Raw genomic sequence first — 15329 nt, forward strand, 5'->3', positions numbered from 1 at the left:
AAGGTTAGTCTGTTTATCTCCTGTCAGGGAGCGCTGCCGGTGAGCTTCTCTGTGTCGGGTCAATGCCGACCGCAAATCCTGGGGGAGCGCCCGCCATGGGGATGGGTTTGCCCCCGAGCCCTGGAGATGGCACAAGGCACCGTGGCAGAGAGCGGGACTCGAAGCGAGCTGTGGTCCGTGCTACAGACAAAAGCCCACCTCCTCCACGGCTTCCCACTTGCCTTAATTCAGCTCATTGTTTTAGAGGTAATATTTGAGAGCTGCTCCTGGGGGGATGTTGGAGACCCCTCCACAAAGTCCCAGGTACAGAAGGTCAAGGCCATGCGGTACCTCCTGCTCTGTGGACCTCATAGATGGCTCCCAAACACCTCTGTAAGGAAGCGGACAGGACTTGCCCTGGTGGCACTGCAGGGAAGTTGACACAGATAAAACAGTCAGGATTAATTTGCGTCAATCTGAACGCACAGTTCAGCCTGAGCAAATCAGCTGGCCAAACTGCAATTGCTGACAGTCAGACTTGTGTACTGCTGAAATTTCTTCTCTGTTTTTCAGAAAACACTGTCCAAGCCTGCCTTGCTGCCTCAGAGGATGTGCACTACCTTTGTGACATAAATACCCACCTGCAGATAAACTGGATACGTGAGAGCTTAACTGGGGGTGAGCCATTCAGCTGCCTCCCTTGTACTGTACTCTCATACATAACATTACTGTAAAAAATAGGTTTTTTCCACACACAAATCAACCTGCATACACATGCTTTACAGATTCTAGAGTGCTACCTGACAAGAAGTTCCGAACTTGCTGGATGAACTGCTGGATGCGCCGCACATCTCCTTCTATCTGGGTCCTCGTTACGGTCATCTGCTCCACAAGCCGCCGAGTACTGCTCTGAATCTGGTTTGCAGACATCTCTGTCGTTTTAACCTGCAAACAGCAATATCCTGATGGAGCTATTTCTTCTTGATGTGGAAGCCCAACAGCCCTACCTCAACTCTGAGTGAACTGGGCAAGGCACTTTGAAATTACGCTATTCCTCATTCTTAATATGCCACCACTTTAAAGGTTTGTAAATGTCAAAGATTGAGGGTTGGCTTTGCAAAGGAAGCTGTCCAAGAGGGACGGTACTGTTTAGCTTTTTAAAACACCTTTGAAATGGATTTTGAATTATTTTGCAAACTCACTTTATCTTTGCAAGCACCTTAGAAAGAAGCTGCAACAGCACCAACACACGTGCTCTACTAGGTTGCATCAAATGGTAAGAGCAGATAGACCTGCGGAATCAGGGAGGCTGCTGCAGCCCCAGCCCTTCTGCCATGCTAATCCCAAACCAGGAGGAGGACAGGCTTCCTCGTGACATTTCCAGAGCCGCTCACGTGCCTTCAGCTCTGCGGCTCCTGTGCTGAGGGGAGGCAGGACCCACACACGCAGCAGCAAGTCTCCTACGCAAAAATGCCTGAATTTCCAAAGCCGCCCAACTGATCAAGTCTCCAACAGACTTTGCGACTGGGTATTTATGACAGCTCACTCCCTCCACAGCTGCGTCCCCAGGCTCTGCTGCTTGATACCACAGGGCCGAGTGCGGGGCTCGGCCGTGGGACAGGCAGGGCTGCCACACTCACCAGCTGCACCGTCTCCTGCAGCCGGGTGCTCAGGCTGCGAAACTCCCTGGCAGCTTCCCCAGCCGTGGCAAGGGCCGCACTGGCGAGCGGGAAGATGCCGCGGCAGGGGCGGGTGGCCCCGCAGGTAGTGCTGTTGTCCCGCGGGCAGAGCAGCCCCTGGCACCGGGCAGGTGTGCATGTCTCCACTCGGAAGCCACCGCAGATCTGGAGAGGGAGAGAGTGGTGGGGCAGCGAGGGCGCTGGGCTCACTGGTGAGACCTCGGTGCCCTTGGGGAGGCAAACCAGCACGTCACAGCGCTCAGAGTTTTGACAGACCCTCGCCAAGGGAGCTGGGGAACTTGTTGTGCTCGTGCCGCAGGAGCTCGGCATGGGGTGAGGGATGGAGCCATCCATCCCAGCAGGGCTGGCGGCAATGCCTGCAGCACAGCCCCAATGACTGGAGACCATAACTGTGTCAGAGAAGGGCAGGCAGAGCTACGGCAGTGCTGAATGCCCTCACCTGAGACAAGGTCGGCATCTCCTCACCACCCCAAGCCAGAGCATAAACAGGAGCAACGAGGGGCTAAACCCCAGTGGCTCATGAAGCATAACAGAGCATGTCTGCATGGAACAAACACCTCATTTACTCTCAGGGCAGAACCTCATCCCTCGTGGCAGGGGAACCCTCTCCAACCTGTGTAGTTTGCTTTGGGAGGGGGAATGGGATGAGAAGACCCTGCCCTTCTGCCTGGGCATCAATGGTTTTCATCGTAAGCATCTTCTGGAGCTACCACCCACCAGAGAGCACACTGCAGCAGGGGCACATGCAAACCCAGAGCCAGTGCAAGCACCAGCACTGGCTGGTCGCTTGGGAACATGTTGGTGCCCTGAAAAGCAGAGAGGGGAGGTTGGTGGTCTCCACAGCAACCGTACATTAGGAGACACCGAAATGGATCTCCATGGCAATAACAAAGCAGCAAAGGAGAAATAAAAGAAACCTCATCCAGAAATTAAGTGGGTCTTTGAGATACAAGAACTGACACATGAGAGAGTCCTTGGAGGAAAAAGTGTGTGCTGGGGAGGGGGCGGGGGGCAATGCTTTGGTATCTGTCATCTCCAGGCAGGGGAAGGGATGCTCAAACAGTTCTCCACTGATGCCCCAAAGCATCAGGCTGTTTGGATGCCATTTATGAGCCTCTCTGGACAGAGACTTTGTCCTGCCATGCCAGATTGTTTGAGGAAAGATGGCATGACTGTAGGATGAGACGTCTGCCTCCTGAGCACTACGGGGCCCTCTCGAAAACTAGACACTTGCAGCAAGGAAGTCAGAAAACTGCTTTGTATCTTCACCTTATTTATGACAGGGGTCAGGTTGGGGGATGAGGCTATCTCGCCCTTCAGGGCCAGCAGCCTGGAGGTGGCCTCTGCCAGCCCCCCCTCCAGCCCCGCGGCACTCCTGCGGCTCTCCCGGGACTCGGCCAGCAGCCCAGAGGCACCAGCAACAAGGCTGCTGGCATTGGTGGATGTCTGATAAGCAGATCTGATTGTCTTGAAGGCTCCTGCAGGAATAAAACCGATAAACGACACAAATGCCTCCGTGACTCATAAATGCAGCACAGTCACCTAAATGAAGGCACTGACTACACACTGCGTGCACAGAGAGAGCGGGACACAGCCAGCATGATTAGTCACTAACGCATAATGAGAAAGCTCTTGTTATTGCCAAATGCCTTTCAGCCATTCCTCCGGTGAGCTGCAGAGCTCTCCTTGAAGGACTGAACTCTGGGTTGGGGTTAAAATTGAAACAAAACTAAAGCACGACAACGTGCACGTGCTGATCCCAGGCTTCGCTCCGTGCAGCCCAGAAGGGCTTTGGTGGGGCAGGACCCCCTCCCTGGCTCCGAGCAGGGCCCACCTTTCCCCTCCGGTACAGCCTGCAAGAAGAGCGGTCAGGACACGGACCGTGAGCCCTGCTCGGCCGGCGAGGTGCAGAGCGAACCTGCCCGGGCAGCAGCCGCTCGCCACGGCTCATACGTCCCGGGCCAGCTGAGCCGCTGCAGCGGGGAGGGGGGGGCAGCAACAAGACACTGGGAGAGAATTAGCTGTAGCAGGGATATAATGGCAGCCTACCACCAGCATCATCACAGGGCTTAATTAGCTCTTCTCCTAAGCGCCTGACAGCCACCTGGCTCTCTTCCCCACCCCTCCATCCCTTCCATCTGCACACAGCCGTCATTATCTCAGCTTCCTCCCAGGTTCAGTGACACGGTCCCAGCGGGGCTCCCCCCTTCCCACCGCTTCTGCTGCACCCCAGCAGCGGCAGCGGAGTTTGTGCTGGCTGGGGGAGAGGAACACAGTGCCTGCGGAGCGGGCTGCCTAGCCCCAAAACCAGAGCAAAAAACCCACCAGAGTGAAACCCTGGGTCATGGGCCAGGGGCTGGGTAGGAAGCACCCCTCTCACTGGGGAGGGAAGATCTATTTGCTGTTCCTAAGCTGACAGCAGGTTAAAAACTCCATCTCATCCACCCAGCCACTGGGAAACCACCAGGCACAGTCACGTTGAGCTAAATTAATGGCTGCAAATTAAGAGATTTTACAGCTGCAGCACTGTACCTGACAGATCCGTGCTGTGGCTGGTTTCAAACTGGGTCTTCTTGCTCTGATACTGGGTGTTAGTGATGAGCAAGCTGCTGTTGAGGGCTTCGAGCTCCCTTGATAGAGAGGCAGTCTCATCCAGAAAATGAAGATCAGGATTTATGCCTTGGACCTGCTCTCTGGGAGAGAAAAAGCAGAAAATGTGAGTTCAAGTAGAGAGCAAAGCACCTGTAGACAGAGCAGGGCTCATCTGGGCTGGGACACTGCCAGCACCCGGTGAAAAGGCAATTCTGAGCCCAGAGAGCTGGCAGCCGAGGACACGCTGTGGCGTTGCAGGTTTGCAGAGGTGGCAGAGAGTGTGGCCGGGCTGCAGCTCCCCCACACCAGGCCAGCTCGCAGGGCTGTGCCCAGCCAGGGACCAGGCACACTGAGTAAGCCCTGAGGATGCTGACTATCCGGAGCCTGTCCGCCAGCCTCCTGCCTTTGCAACATTTTGCACAGGACAGGCATATACGGAAGCACTGTCCTCTTGCACCCCTGGTGACCTCATGAGCAGAGCAAGACTTTCAGGTACAGAAAGAAATCAGAACACATGCAAGGAGCTCAGTAAGACGAGCGCACAGACTGAAAAAAGCCAGCAACTCCTCCCGGCTAAGGGATGCACCCCATTAGCAGCATCTTTCCCTCACCTGATGGCAGCGAGCGCACTGCCCACCTGGGCAAAGCTCTGCTCTGTCACAGAGGAGTGGCCGAGGATGCTCTGCGCCTGCTGCACGTTGGCCTCTGCCTGTGAGAGGCGGGGGCCGAGGCGGGAGCCCCCACTCCCCAGGGGCATCCGTGAGGTGGAGTTGCTGAGGCCAGCCTGGCGCAGGTGCAGGCGCTGGATGTCCCCGTCATAGGCACGAAAGCAAGGGTGGCACAGCTCGCAGCCAGGGTAGGTGTTGCAGTGGCCCCGCTGGCACTGGTCGCAGCGGGGGCCAGTGACACCTGGGCGGCAAAGACATTGGCCCGTGGTCTTGTCACACCCCACATCCTCGGTGCCCTGGAAGTCGCAGTCACACTCTGGGTGATGGAAAGGTGGAGAGATATAGAGGTGAAGCCCACCAAAAGGCAAGAAAAAATGAATTTATATATAGAATGATAAAATGGTTTGGGTTCATCTAGATCTAGACCATCTCTTTCCCAACCTCTGACATGGCAGGGACACCTGCCACCAGCCCAGGTTGCTCCAACCTGGCCTTGAACCCTTCCAGGGATGGGGCACCCACAGCTGCTCTGGGCACCCTGTGCCAGCACCTCGTCACCCTCACAGCAAAGAATTTCTTTCTGATATCTAATCTAAATCTCCCCTCTTTCAGTTTATAGCCATTCCCCCTTGTCCTGTCACTACATGCTCTTGTAAAAAGCCCCTCCCCAGCTTTCTTGTCAGCCCCCGTATGTATAAAACCAGACCCTGTTAATTGGATGCCAACACAACCTAAAGCCCAGCTCCACCAGTCAGACCCTGCAGCACCTGGGAAGAAGGTGGCATGGCAGAGGAACGGGAAGAGCCCCCAAGCCCAGCAACTTGCCGAGCCCCTGACCCTGCAGAACCAGACCAGCATGGCCAAGGGGCTTGCCCAGGGCTGCTGGGAGGGTACTGGTGGATACTTGGAGATGGGGCTGAACTGGGAGATGGGGATGAACTGGGAGACTGTTCCAGACAGGGAAGCTCTCTTGCAAAATAACGTGGGAAATGTTGATGTCAGGACACGGGCCAGGTGCTCTTTCCCAGATAACCTCTAATTTCACAGCGCTAAGAAACACCACGTCAAAGCGAGACGGATGCTCCCTACCTGTGCACCCTCTTTGGATGACTCCGTAGTGCCTGTCTGGGCAAACCTGCATCTGCATGGCAGAGCACGTCCGTCCCGTGAAGCCTTCTCTGCACGGACACTGTCCTGTGAACTGGGGAAAGAGAAACACATCAGGGAGACCCAGCTCTGGGCACTTTCCAGGGAAAGCCCTCCCTCGACTGCTCCCAACACTAAAGCCAGACAACCTCTACTCAGCCTGCGCCCCAGGACATGCCCGTGCTGCTCCTGCCAGGCTGCAGGCTCTGCCACAGCGATGCCAACAGTCTCTGCACAGCCCAAGCACCGCAAAGCAGAGTTTTAAGCTTTGCTTCAAAGACAAAGGAATAGCCCATAGGCAGCCACTTTGCAATCCCAGGTCTCCTCCCTGCACTGAGCTCATTTGGGACATGTCTTTGGCTCTTAGAATTTGTCACGGTTTTGTTGGGGTTTTTTTTTTACATTTTACTTTAATTTTCCCAGTTGTCTCTTAAGCCTGAAGTGACACACACGCTTTTCTTTGACAAATGAGGATAATTAACTTGCCTTGCCTGAATGAAGATCTCTTATTAGGACTTACTTTCTAAATATCAGGCCTTTTAAAATGGCTTAATCGTGTCTCAATAATTACTACCTTCTTTCATTTTCCTGAATAGCCTGTCATAGTGTTTTCTAGGAAATGGAAAAAGGAAAATAAGAGCAGGACATACCAGGGAACAGACAGCCCTTTTTGTGGAGGCTCCCATGGATGGGATGGGAGGGGATGATGGAACCATCCAACAGGTGGTTTCGATGCTCTGAACGATCCCCAGTGGGGACACGGCTCCGTTGGCCATGGCACTCGGCTGCACAGCTCAAACCCACCACAGCCACCAGCAGCCCTTTGCAGCAGCATTTGCAGAGGTGGGAAAGGAAGAAATAGAGCAAGCTTGCAGGTGCATGCATGAAAGAAGGCAGGGAAACGAAAAAGAAATATTGCTGAAAGATGCTGAATCTACCCTGAGGATGCTCAGGGTGGGCTGGGTGGTACCTGGTTGCACTGGGGGCTGTGGGAGCCGTGCGGGTGGCAGCCACAGGGCTGGCAGCCCTGGCCACTCCCTATCTCCCAGTGCTCAGCCGCGCACTGGTCGCAGTCGTTCCCCACCACGTTGGGCAGACAGAAGCACCTCCCCGTCTCATCGTCACAGGGCATGTCCTGCCGCGTTCCCAGCACGTTGCAGGTGCATCCTGAAACAGGGAGGGTTTTGTCATATTAAAAATGGGTGCAGAGCACCAGCCCAGCTTCCCACAAAGCCAGGTCTACAGAAGGACCTTGCAACCACCCAGAGGTGAGCTCTTCTGTCTCTCCCTTCATACCTGCGCGCTGCACAAAGGACCCACAGCCCTGCTCCAACACTGTGCTAACCCCTCAAGCGCTGCAGCAGGACTCGGCACCCCCAGAGGCCTCAGCTTCCCTCCAGCCCAACCTTTGCTTTTTTGCCAGAAAACCTCCCTTTGCTTTTTGCCAAACCGATACCTGAGGCAGCCTGAGCAAGGAGGTTTTATAAGCCTTTGCAAAACAGGCCTTTGACTTGGAAACCCCAAATCAAAGCTGGCCAGGAACCAGATCCCATTCAGATTTTTCAGATTCCTCATCTTGAGGATGCTGAGCACAGAGGCGGGGTGGGAGCAGGCTGGGAAGCAGGGGGTGTCTCAGAGTATACTCACTGCGGCACCCCATGGGGTTGGCGTTAGCCAGCTGGGTGAACCCCGGCTTGCAGAGGTGGCAGCGGTCCCCCTGCACATTCTCCTTGCACACGCAGCGCCCTGTCAGCGGGTCACAGATGGAGCCTGGCATGGTGCCATCCGGGTCACATTCACAGGCTGGAAACATGCAAGAAATAGGACGGCTGAGGGGAGGCCGGGGGCTCCAGGAAAGGTGCTATGGGGGGATAACTGGGCACTCACGCAAACAGGCTTCAGGATGGGTGAGATCTTGCTGCTGGTTGCGAAAATAGTTAGTTTTGCACTGCTCACAGTTGTTGCCTTCAGTGTTGTGCTGGCAGTCATCACAGACACCCCCGCTCACCCCTCCGCTGGCACGGTACAGCTCCGGGTCAAAGCGGCACGATGCCGAGTGACCGTTGCAGTTGCACCCTAAAAAAGCCCAACAAAACAGCCCAGGTAGTGCTGCAACCCTGCAAACCCCTCCGGCAAGTGGCAGCTGCAGCACTAGAGGGTGCCCAAGTCCCCTGTGTGACACGGTGACACCCGCTCGCTGCCCCAGAGAAAGTGGCATCGGTCGGACAGTGTGGCTGAGCGCTGGTGCAGTGCGTGAGCCAGCACCACCCGCCCGCAGCCCTGCGGAGCAAAGCCCCGCGTGCAAACGTGTCGGGGGTGCCTTTTGCAGGGACCCACATTAACATCCAGCCCCACACGCGTCCCAGTAAAAGGTCTCGGAGCTGGCTCCCGTTGCTCACATCTGGGAAGGGTTTAGGAAAGGTCTCGGGAAGAGGAGCGGGGAAAGGCACTCGCCGTACTCTGGCACTCGTGGGGATCGTCGTCCTCCGCGGGTGCCCACGGCCGGTCATTGTAGAGGGCAGCGCAGCGATCGCAGTTGGGACCGGCAGTGTTGTGCTGACACACACAGTGCCCGTGGACCTGCTGCAGAGATGATGCTTTAGCCCTCCTGGATGGGAGCTGCTCAGTTCAGAGCTTCATCCTCCACCCACCTTCCCGGCATACGGCTGGCCCGCTCCTGCCCCCGCGCAGCCCTGGCTCCCCGCACAGAGATGAAGCTCCAGCACCCAGACAGGGCTGCGGCAGCACGAGGGACAGGCTGCTCCTCACTCGCAGTGACAGGGTGATTCCCACCACCTCTACCACCCACCCAAGGACAACCATGATCAGCGGGCAATCATAAGCTGAGGCCAGGAAGATCCCACAACAGCTAACAACCTGCACTGGCAAATCCTCCTGGGCAGGAAGGAGCCTGCTGAAACCTCCTGCACATCCTCTGCCCAGCCGAGAGACCCAGTGCCAGCAGGAGCAGTTGCCCCCAGAGCATGACCTCCCACAGCCACTGAGCTTTGGAACTCCTTATAAAGCCCCTGCACCTTCTTCCCAACACAAAAAAGGTGGGTTTTTTTGTGGGGGTAGCACAGGCTGCTGTCCCGTGGCCACCACCCCATTGCTGCAGGCAAAATGAGGCAGTTTCCCCCAGTTATACGCAGACTCCAGCGAGAGGAAAGACTCTCATATCCCACCACTGGTCATCCCAGTCAAGGTTTCCCGAGGAGCTGTCTCAGGGCATGTGATGGAGCTTGATACCACAGAGCTCATCTCTAGGCTTTTTGCTTTGCCCAGATGCTCACCGCAGCATGCAGGTCTCCCGAAGAGTCGCAGCGGTCAGCATGTCCATGGCAGAAGCAGCTCCCCAGCACCTGCATCTCCGTCACAGCGTAGAAGGTGCTGGGCGAGCGGTAGCCCTGGCGCGCTATGTGGGGGAGCTCGGTGAAGTTGATCCGCAGGTTTGTGAACTGCCCCAGCCCTGTTGGGGATGGAGGAGAGGGGTGAGGGCACAGCAGGCACCCAGGCACCGGCTGCAGAAGGGCACTGCGGTTCACGTGGAGGGCTTGGAGCAAGGGACAGAGGCAGCTGCACAAAGAGCAGCAGCTGGAGTCATCAGCAAAGACCAAACGCTGTTCCTTGCTACCTCAGAGGCACCAGGGCAGCAGTCTAACATGCAGCTCAAGGCCCTGTTTGCAGAGAATCTGCTCCCCCATGGGGTTACCCTGTCTCAGCGCTCTCCATCACATGTAAGAAGAAGCACGAGGTGCATCACCCCCCTTCTCCCTTTCTCAGATATGAAAGAGGCCAGTCACTTACTGTCAATGGTCTGGCTGTAAGAGGTAGTGATGGTAGATGCCAGGTCTCGGACACTGAATTTCACCTTAGAAGGAAAAAAAAAAATGTTAAAAAGCAGGAAACACAAGGTGCTTTCTTCTTATGCTCTGGGAAGCACGTGCTCTGGACCTGCCTCTGCAGAACATCACATAACACAGCTAAAAGACTTCAGAGGTGCAGAGGATTTTGCAAGGAACCAATGTAACACCTCGCTTGTCACAAAGCAGTGAGGGCTTTCCTCCCAGAGGAGCAGGATTCCTCCCAAGGACTCCCCTTAGCCATGCTAGATGTCCACAGGCTCCATCCCTCACCAGGTGTAATAGGTGTAAAAGGCTTCCAGGCCACCACGTGTTTCTGCAGCATTGCACAGACCACCCACCCCAAACCCAGGGTCACAGCAGGGAGAACGGGCACACATGGCAGTCCCTGCTACAAAACCCCACAAATCCTACCTTGCCGCCATGCAGAGGGTACCCCTGCAGCACCTGGCACCGAGCATCCTGCCAGCTCTCCGGGGAGCCCCGGGGGATGTGGGGGAAGGCGGCGGCGCAGTCAGAGGCCAGGTACTGGTACACCTCCCAGGTCTTGCCAAAGTCAGTGGAGCGCTCTATCAGCATGGCAGTGGGCAGCAGGTACTGCAGAATGGGGAAAGAGGCACATCTGTAACACCGCACATCCCAGCTGGCTCCCACCCTGGGGTCTAGGGATGCCTTCCTCCTCCTCCTCCCTCCAGGCACAGGTCTCAGGAGGGTGCTGGGGCAATCCCCTCCCCTGCAGTTTACCAACAACTTGTGGGTCCCCACCTCCCCTCGGTCAGCCCTGCTGCAGCCACAAAGTACACACCAGCACCAAGGAGATTCTTCAGCAGACATTCATGGGATGGGAACCCATCACCCTGCTCTGCTCCTCCCAAGCACCCGGGAGAATGGCCATGAAAAACAGGGAGAAAGGAGGGATGGGGACCCTGGCATGCTTCCTATTAGGAGCCCAAAGGGAGCTGCGCACTGTGAACCCCACATCTCGCGGAGAGCCAACAGGGCCCATCTGCCATCATCTGTGACCTCCTCACAAGCAGAGATGCTGCACACAAACCCTGAAGTGAAGCACGATGCTGCTGAGCTGGAATGTCTGGTCCAGGTCCAGCTGCAAAGAGACGCGCTCGATGCCTGCGGGTACAGAAAGGCAGCTTCAGAGGTGCAGACTGAGGGCTTCAAGGAAAATAAGTTGCTTCGCTGCCTGAGCCAAGTCAGCTATTTTCTCCTTTCCTTCCAATCTATTGATTCAACACCTCCTGCTCTTCCCTTCGTGCTGTTTACTGCCAGGGATGAGGAGCTGTAGTGTCCTGGGGACCTCAGCATGCCCAGTGGTACTCACCATTCTGGGACTGCCACCAGCGCGAGTGCCCGGCGGAGGACAGGACGTTCTCCACGCGGTGGCCGTTGTAGGCGTGCGGCAGCCGTGAGTCACACCTGCAGCATCGCATGCTCCACTGGAAGAGAAAGAGCAGGTGGAAGTGACTGTCCTGGCTCAGTCAGAGGGAAAGACCCCGCTGCGGACCCTGCAGGCGAGGGGCCCAAGCGTAGCACAGACTCAGCATCAGTAAAGCTGGTTTATTAGAGACGTGAAGAACCGCAATCAGCAAGACTAATGGTACACAGGACTCAAGTTGTCTCCTTCACACCCCATTAAAAAACATAATTCATGGTTTTATGGACTGAAAACTAAAACCAAAATGCTTTCGACTAAAACACATTTTTGGCAAACCACCACAAATGCCTTTTTTAAGCAAACTCCCTGTTTTCCACAATGACAATGCTTGTTAGAAAGCTCTTTCCAGCTTTTCAGGACCAGTTTGCCTTTTCCACACAGCCGAGGGGGCTGCTTGTTCGGGTGAACAGAAAGGCCTTTCTCTCGCATCCAGAAGCCTTGGGCGATGCTCAGTGCCCCTGGGGAGCAGAGCGGGAGCAAACAGCTCAGCGGGTGAGAAGTCAGCGGGTGGGAAGTCGAGTGGCTCAAAGTTCAGCCCATCACTTGAGCAAGTAATTCAAGGAGCAAGCAGAGATGTGGCACAGGGAACATGGGGACAGGAGAAAACAGGGTCCCTGAGGAGCAAACAAATACCCAAATTTTCACTAACCAAGCAACGCTCCATGCAGCCACTAGCATGGGGCCGCACGAGCAGGCTCAGAAATAGGTAGAAAGTGGCAGGGAAGTGATTGAGCAAGAGATGGGGAGCGGGGAAGGTCCAAACGCTGGCCGAGGGGAGAGGCAGGTGCAGGGTAGAGGGTAGGCAAGCAGGCTGGGCGAGGACCACCACACAACAGGGGGTAGGCACCCAGGTGAGGCCAAGGTGGGGAAGGGCAGGTCCCAGAGGGATGTTAGCATAGGAGGTGGTGACAGAGCCTGCAGCAGCATCCCATGGGGGACACAGGCAGGCCCTGTCCAGAGCGCTCAGTACCACCCATGCTCGGAGTGGAGCAAACGCAAGGGGGTGCAGAGGCTGCCGGGGCGGGGAAGGCTGGTACTCAAGGCACAAAACGAAGGGCTTGGCATCTCCAGCCTGATGAAATGGAAAGGAAGAGCAGATCCCACTCTTCACAAAGGCTCCCAGGGCTGCGCACTGAGGCGGACAGAGCTGGTCAAGCCATGGGATAACGCTCTCCCAAAAGCAAAAGTGATGTAAAACATTTCAACTAGAAATTGCAGTTGCCAGCGGCCTGGGCAGCAGCCACCCAAACGGGGCAGTGGGACACGTGCTTCACACCGACACGTCCCAAAGCCTGAGAACTTGGGGAAGATGGAGTGTGGTGTTTGCCAGCGATGGCCGGCGCTGGTCTCAGCGACACAGGACAGGACGGCCCAGAAGGGTCATCTTGGAAGGAAAGCGGGTTTGGGGGAGAGGAGGGGAGCACGTCTGGCACAAAGCCTAACCGCCGACACGGGGAAGGCAACACGATACCCCACTGCGAGGGCTGGCAGTTGCTGGGGTGGCATAAGGTGACACCAGAGACAACAGCATGTTTGGGATCCCAGTGATGAGATCAGCTTTCAGTGGGGGAGCGGAGACACTGCGTGACAAGTGACAAGTAGCGCTTTATAATCACCTCTGTGCTAAAATCTTTCCATCTGATACTTACAAGAAATCAGCCAATTCCAACCCCAACACCAAGGATGACCCTACACACATGCTGGGGTAGGGAGGGATCCCTGCTCCAAGAGGCAGCGGGAGGTGGTGGCCAGCGGGCCACCAACATTTCTCGTTTCCCTTTTAAAAGATTAATTCATGGCTTACATGTATTGCCTTACTCTTGAACCAGGCTCATCTAAGCCAGCCAGGTCGCTTATTCCTACAAGAAGGGACTTGGCTTCATAAGAACTGCTTTTTTTTTTTTTTTTTTTTAACTTCAAGAAAAATTAACAGAAAATTTTGTCCAGAATTACCTTTTTGCTTGCTCTCACACAAACCCACACAAGGAGTAGGCTGCCCTTGACCAGAAAGCACTAACTGGTACCACACCAGATGCAAAGCTGCCCAGGCCATGCTGATGCCGCAGCACCAAGCGGCACACGGCGAGGGGGCCGGGCAGCACCAGACAGATGGGAGCTCAGGGCATGGATTGGGTTTAGGAACTAAACCCAGACCTGGGAACCTTTCAGCAGTTAGGCAGCTATTGAGGAGAGATTGTCACTTTAAACTGATCTGTTTCCATAATATTTTCCACAGTCTTTATGTTCTCTGTCTATAAATATCCCACACAGGAGTTAGCTAACTACAATATTTATAACAATATTGCAAAGTAAGCAAACAGAGAACTCAAAAATATATAATCATGCAATTTCCCTGGCTCTACCAACTCCTCCTGGCTCTGCCAGTAAGAATCAGTAATAATATAATCGGGTCCAGGCAGAAAAACTCATTTCAGATAATGACTACTAGCAGCAAATTGTCAGGAAGCTACAGGAATTATCCACAGAAGTAATCTAGTAAACAATTCCTAATAATGATTAAACTTCACAACCGTTCTGACTGTGATTAGCAAAGGGAGAAGAAAGGCTTTCTGCAAGGGGAAAGGTTAATCTCAGCTAAATTATTCATTAGGAGTGATTCATGCATACTTACTAGACCATTCATAGGGCCAAAGTCACAAGTGCCTTCTAGTAGCTACAATGTGATCCTGGCAACGAAGCTGCAAGGACACTTAACAATGCTGCACCAAGTCAAAATGGGGCTTAAACTGTGAGACAGACCCTCCCCAGGCAGCCAGGGAGCTGAGCTCCCTGCAAAAACCTGCTCCTATTTTTTCTCTTCCCCCCACCCCCGTGTTTTTTAATTAAAGCTAAAATTAACACTAGAAGCAAAATCCATTTCACGTCCTTGGAGAGAATTGTGAAACCCCTCTGTTGCACAACAGCAGGATTTGCTATTCCTGACTGTGACTATATGTCTCAAAGTTCCTCAGGACAGAGGGAATTACCAAAAATGACAGCCCACCACCGGGCTGAGATTTCCCCAGCTCACACCTTTCCCCAGCTCCCCCCTTCTTGGTTTTTTCCCAGCGTAGCAATGGGCTCAGTAGGTCCCTCGGAGCTGGGCTTGCCGGGAAAAGACTGGGGCTGCTGGGCTACGTGACAAATGGAAACGAAGAGGTCACAGTCTAAGCTGGGTCACCGACCTCCAGGGCAGCCCTGGGCTCTCCAGCACGTCGTCCCCTCCCTGCCAGGCACCGAGCGCCCCAGCCCATGCGGGACCACAGCAGAAGGGAATCGGTACGTGTCTGAGCAGCTATGGGTGTGGGGCTGAAAAGGTCTACAGGAAGGTAAAAGAGGTTGTAGGTCTGCGTGAAAACCACTGATTGCCCTCTGTGCCTCCAAGCTACACTTAAGAGTTGCCCACAGTACGGGTTATGGAGGTTCAGAGACTAAAGGAAACTCATCCCAGCCTTCAGAAAGGTAATCCACAACGCTGTCATTTTGGAGGGAAAGTTAGTATGTTGAGAATAAACAGATTCATGTCTCAGAAATAAATGGTGGAAAGAAAAAAAAAAAATAGCCATGTAGAACAACTAGCTATTGTAAAAATGCCCTTATAGTACATGATGCACTGGGATACTCCTGTGTGGCGCATGCAGGTACAGGGGCGCAGAGCCAGCCCTCACCCGTGCAATCTCCACAGCTCTGCTGCGGGTTTTTGGTGCTCTGCTCCTGTTCTGACCTTGTGAACCAGCTGCCGACCAGCCTCCCATGCTTCCCCGCTCATGCAGGGGCAGAAAACCTCAAACAATTTCAAGCTGATGGACTCTGACCAAAGTATTTTAAGTAGCTTTAGCTGCCATTTTAATATGAGTAGAGAGCCCTTGAAATAAAACCTCCTGGCATAGGTGCACAACCCAAAATAAACTGAAGTTATTCATCAGCAAAA

General features: G+C 54.6%; 1 protein-coding gene across 3 annotated transcripts in view; it reads right to left on the reverse strand.

Annotated features, from left to right (window-relative positions):
* The window catches only part of LAMB3 (laminin subunit beta 3), a 31358-nt gene that overhangs the window by 4077 nt on the left and 11952 nt on the right, over positions 1 to 15329 (reverse strand). For 2 of the 3 annotated variants that reach the window (XM_055728285.1, XM_055728287.1), the window contains 15 exons: positions 11285 to 11399; positions 11003 to 11076; positions 10363 to 10545; positions 9893 to 9956; positions 9379 to 9554; positions 8545 to 8668; positions 7973 to 8161; positions 7733 to 7888; positions 7056 to 7252; positions 6029 to 6140; positions 4883 to 5255; positions 4212 to 4372; positions 2949 to 3157; positions 1620 to 1823; positions 780 to 924 (listed from right to left, as the gene is read on the reverse strand). In XM_055728285.1, the coding sequence (XP_055584260.1) occupies positions 780 to 924; positions 1620 to 1823; positions 2949 to 3157; positions 4212 to 4372; positions 4883 to 5255; positions 6029 to 6140; positions 7056 to 7252; positions 7733 to 7888; positions 7973 to 8161; positions 8545 to 8668; positions 9379 to 9554; positions 9893 to 9956; positions 10363 to 10545; positions 11003 to 11076; positions 11285 to 11399 (2482 nt within the window). The remainder of the gene's footprint in view (positions 1 to 779; positions 925 to 1619; positions 1824 to 2948; positions 3158 to 4211; positions 4373 to 4882; positions 5256 to 6028; positions 6141 to 7055; positions 7253 to 7732; positions 7889 to 7972; positions 8162 to 8544; positions 8669 to 9378; positions 9555 to 9892; positions 9957 to 10362; positions 10546 to 11002; positions 11077 to 11284; positions 11400 to 15329) is intronic. The other variant, XM_055728286.1, reaches the window with a different exon arrangement.

The sequence above is a fragment of the Falco cherrug genome, chromosome 16 (assembly GCF_023634085.1).
Source record: "Falco cherrug isolate bFalChe1 chromosome 16, bFalChe1.pri, whole genome shotgun sequence".
Classification (NCBI taxonomy): Eukaryota; Metazoa; Chordata; class Aves; order Falconiformes; family Falconidae; genus Falco; species Falco cherrug.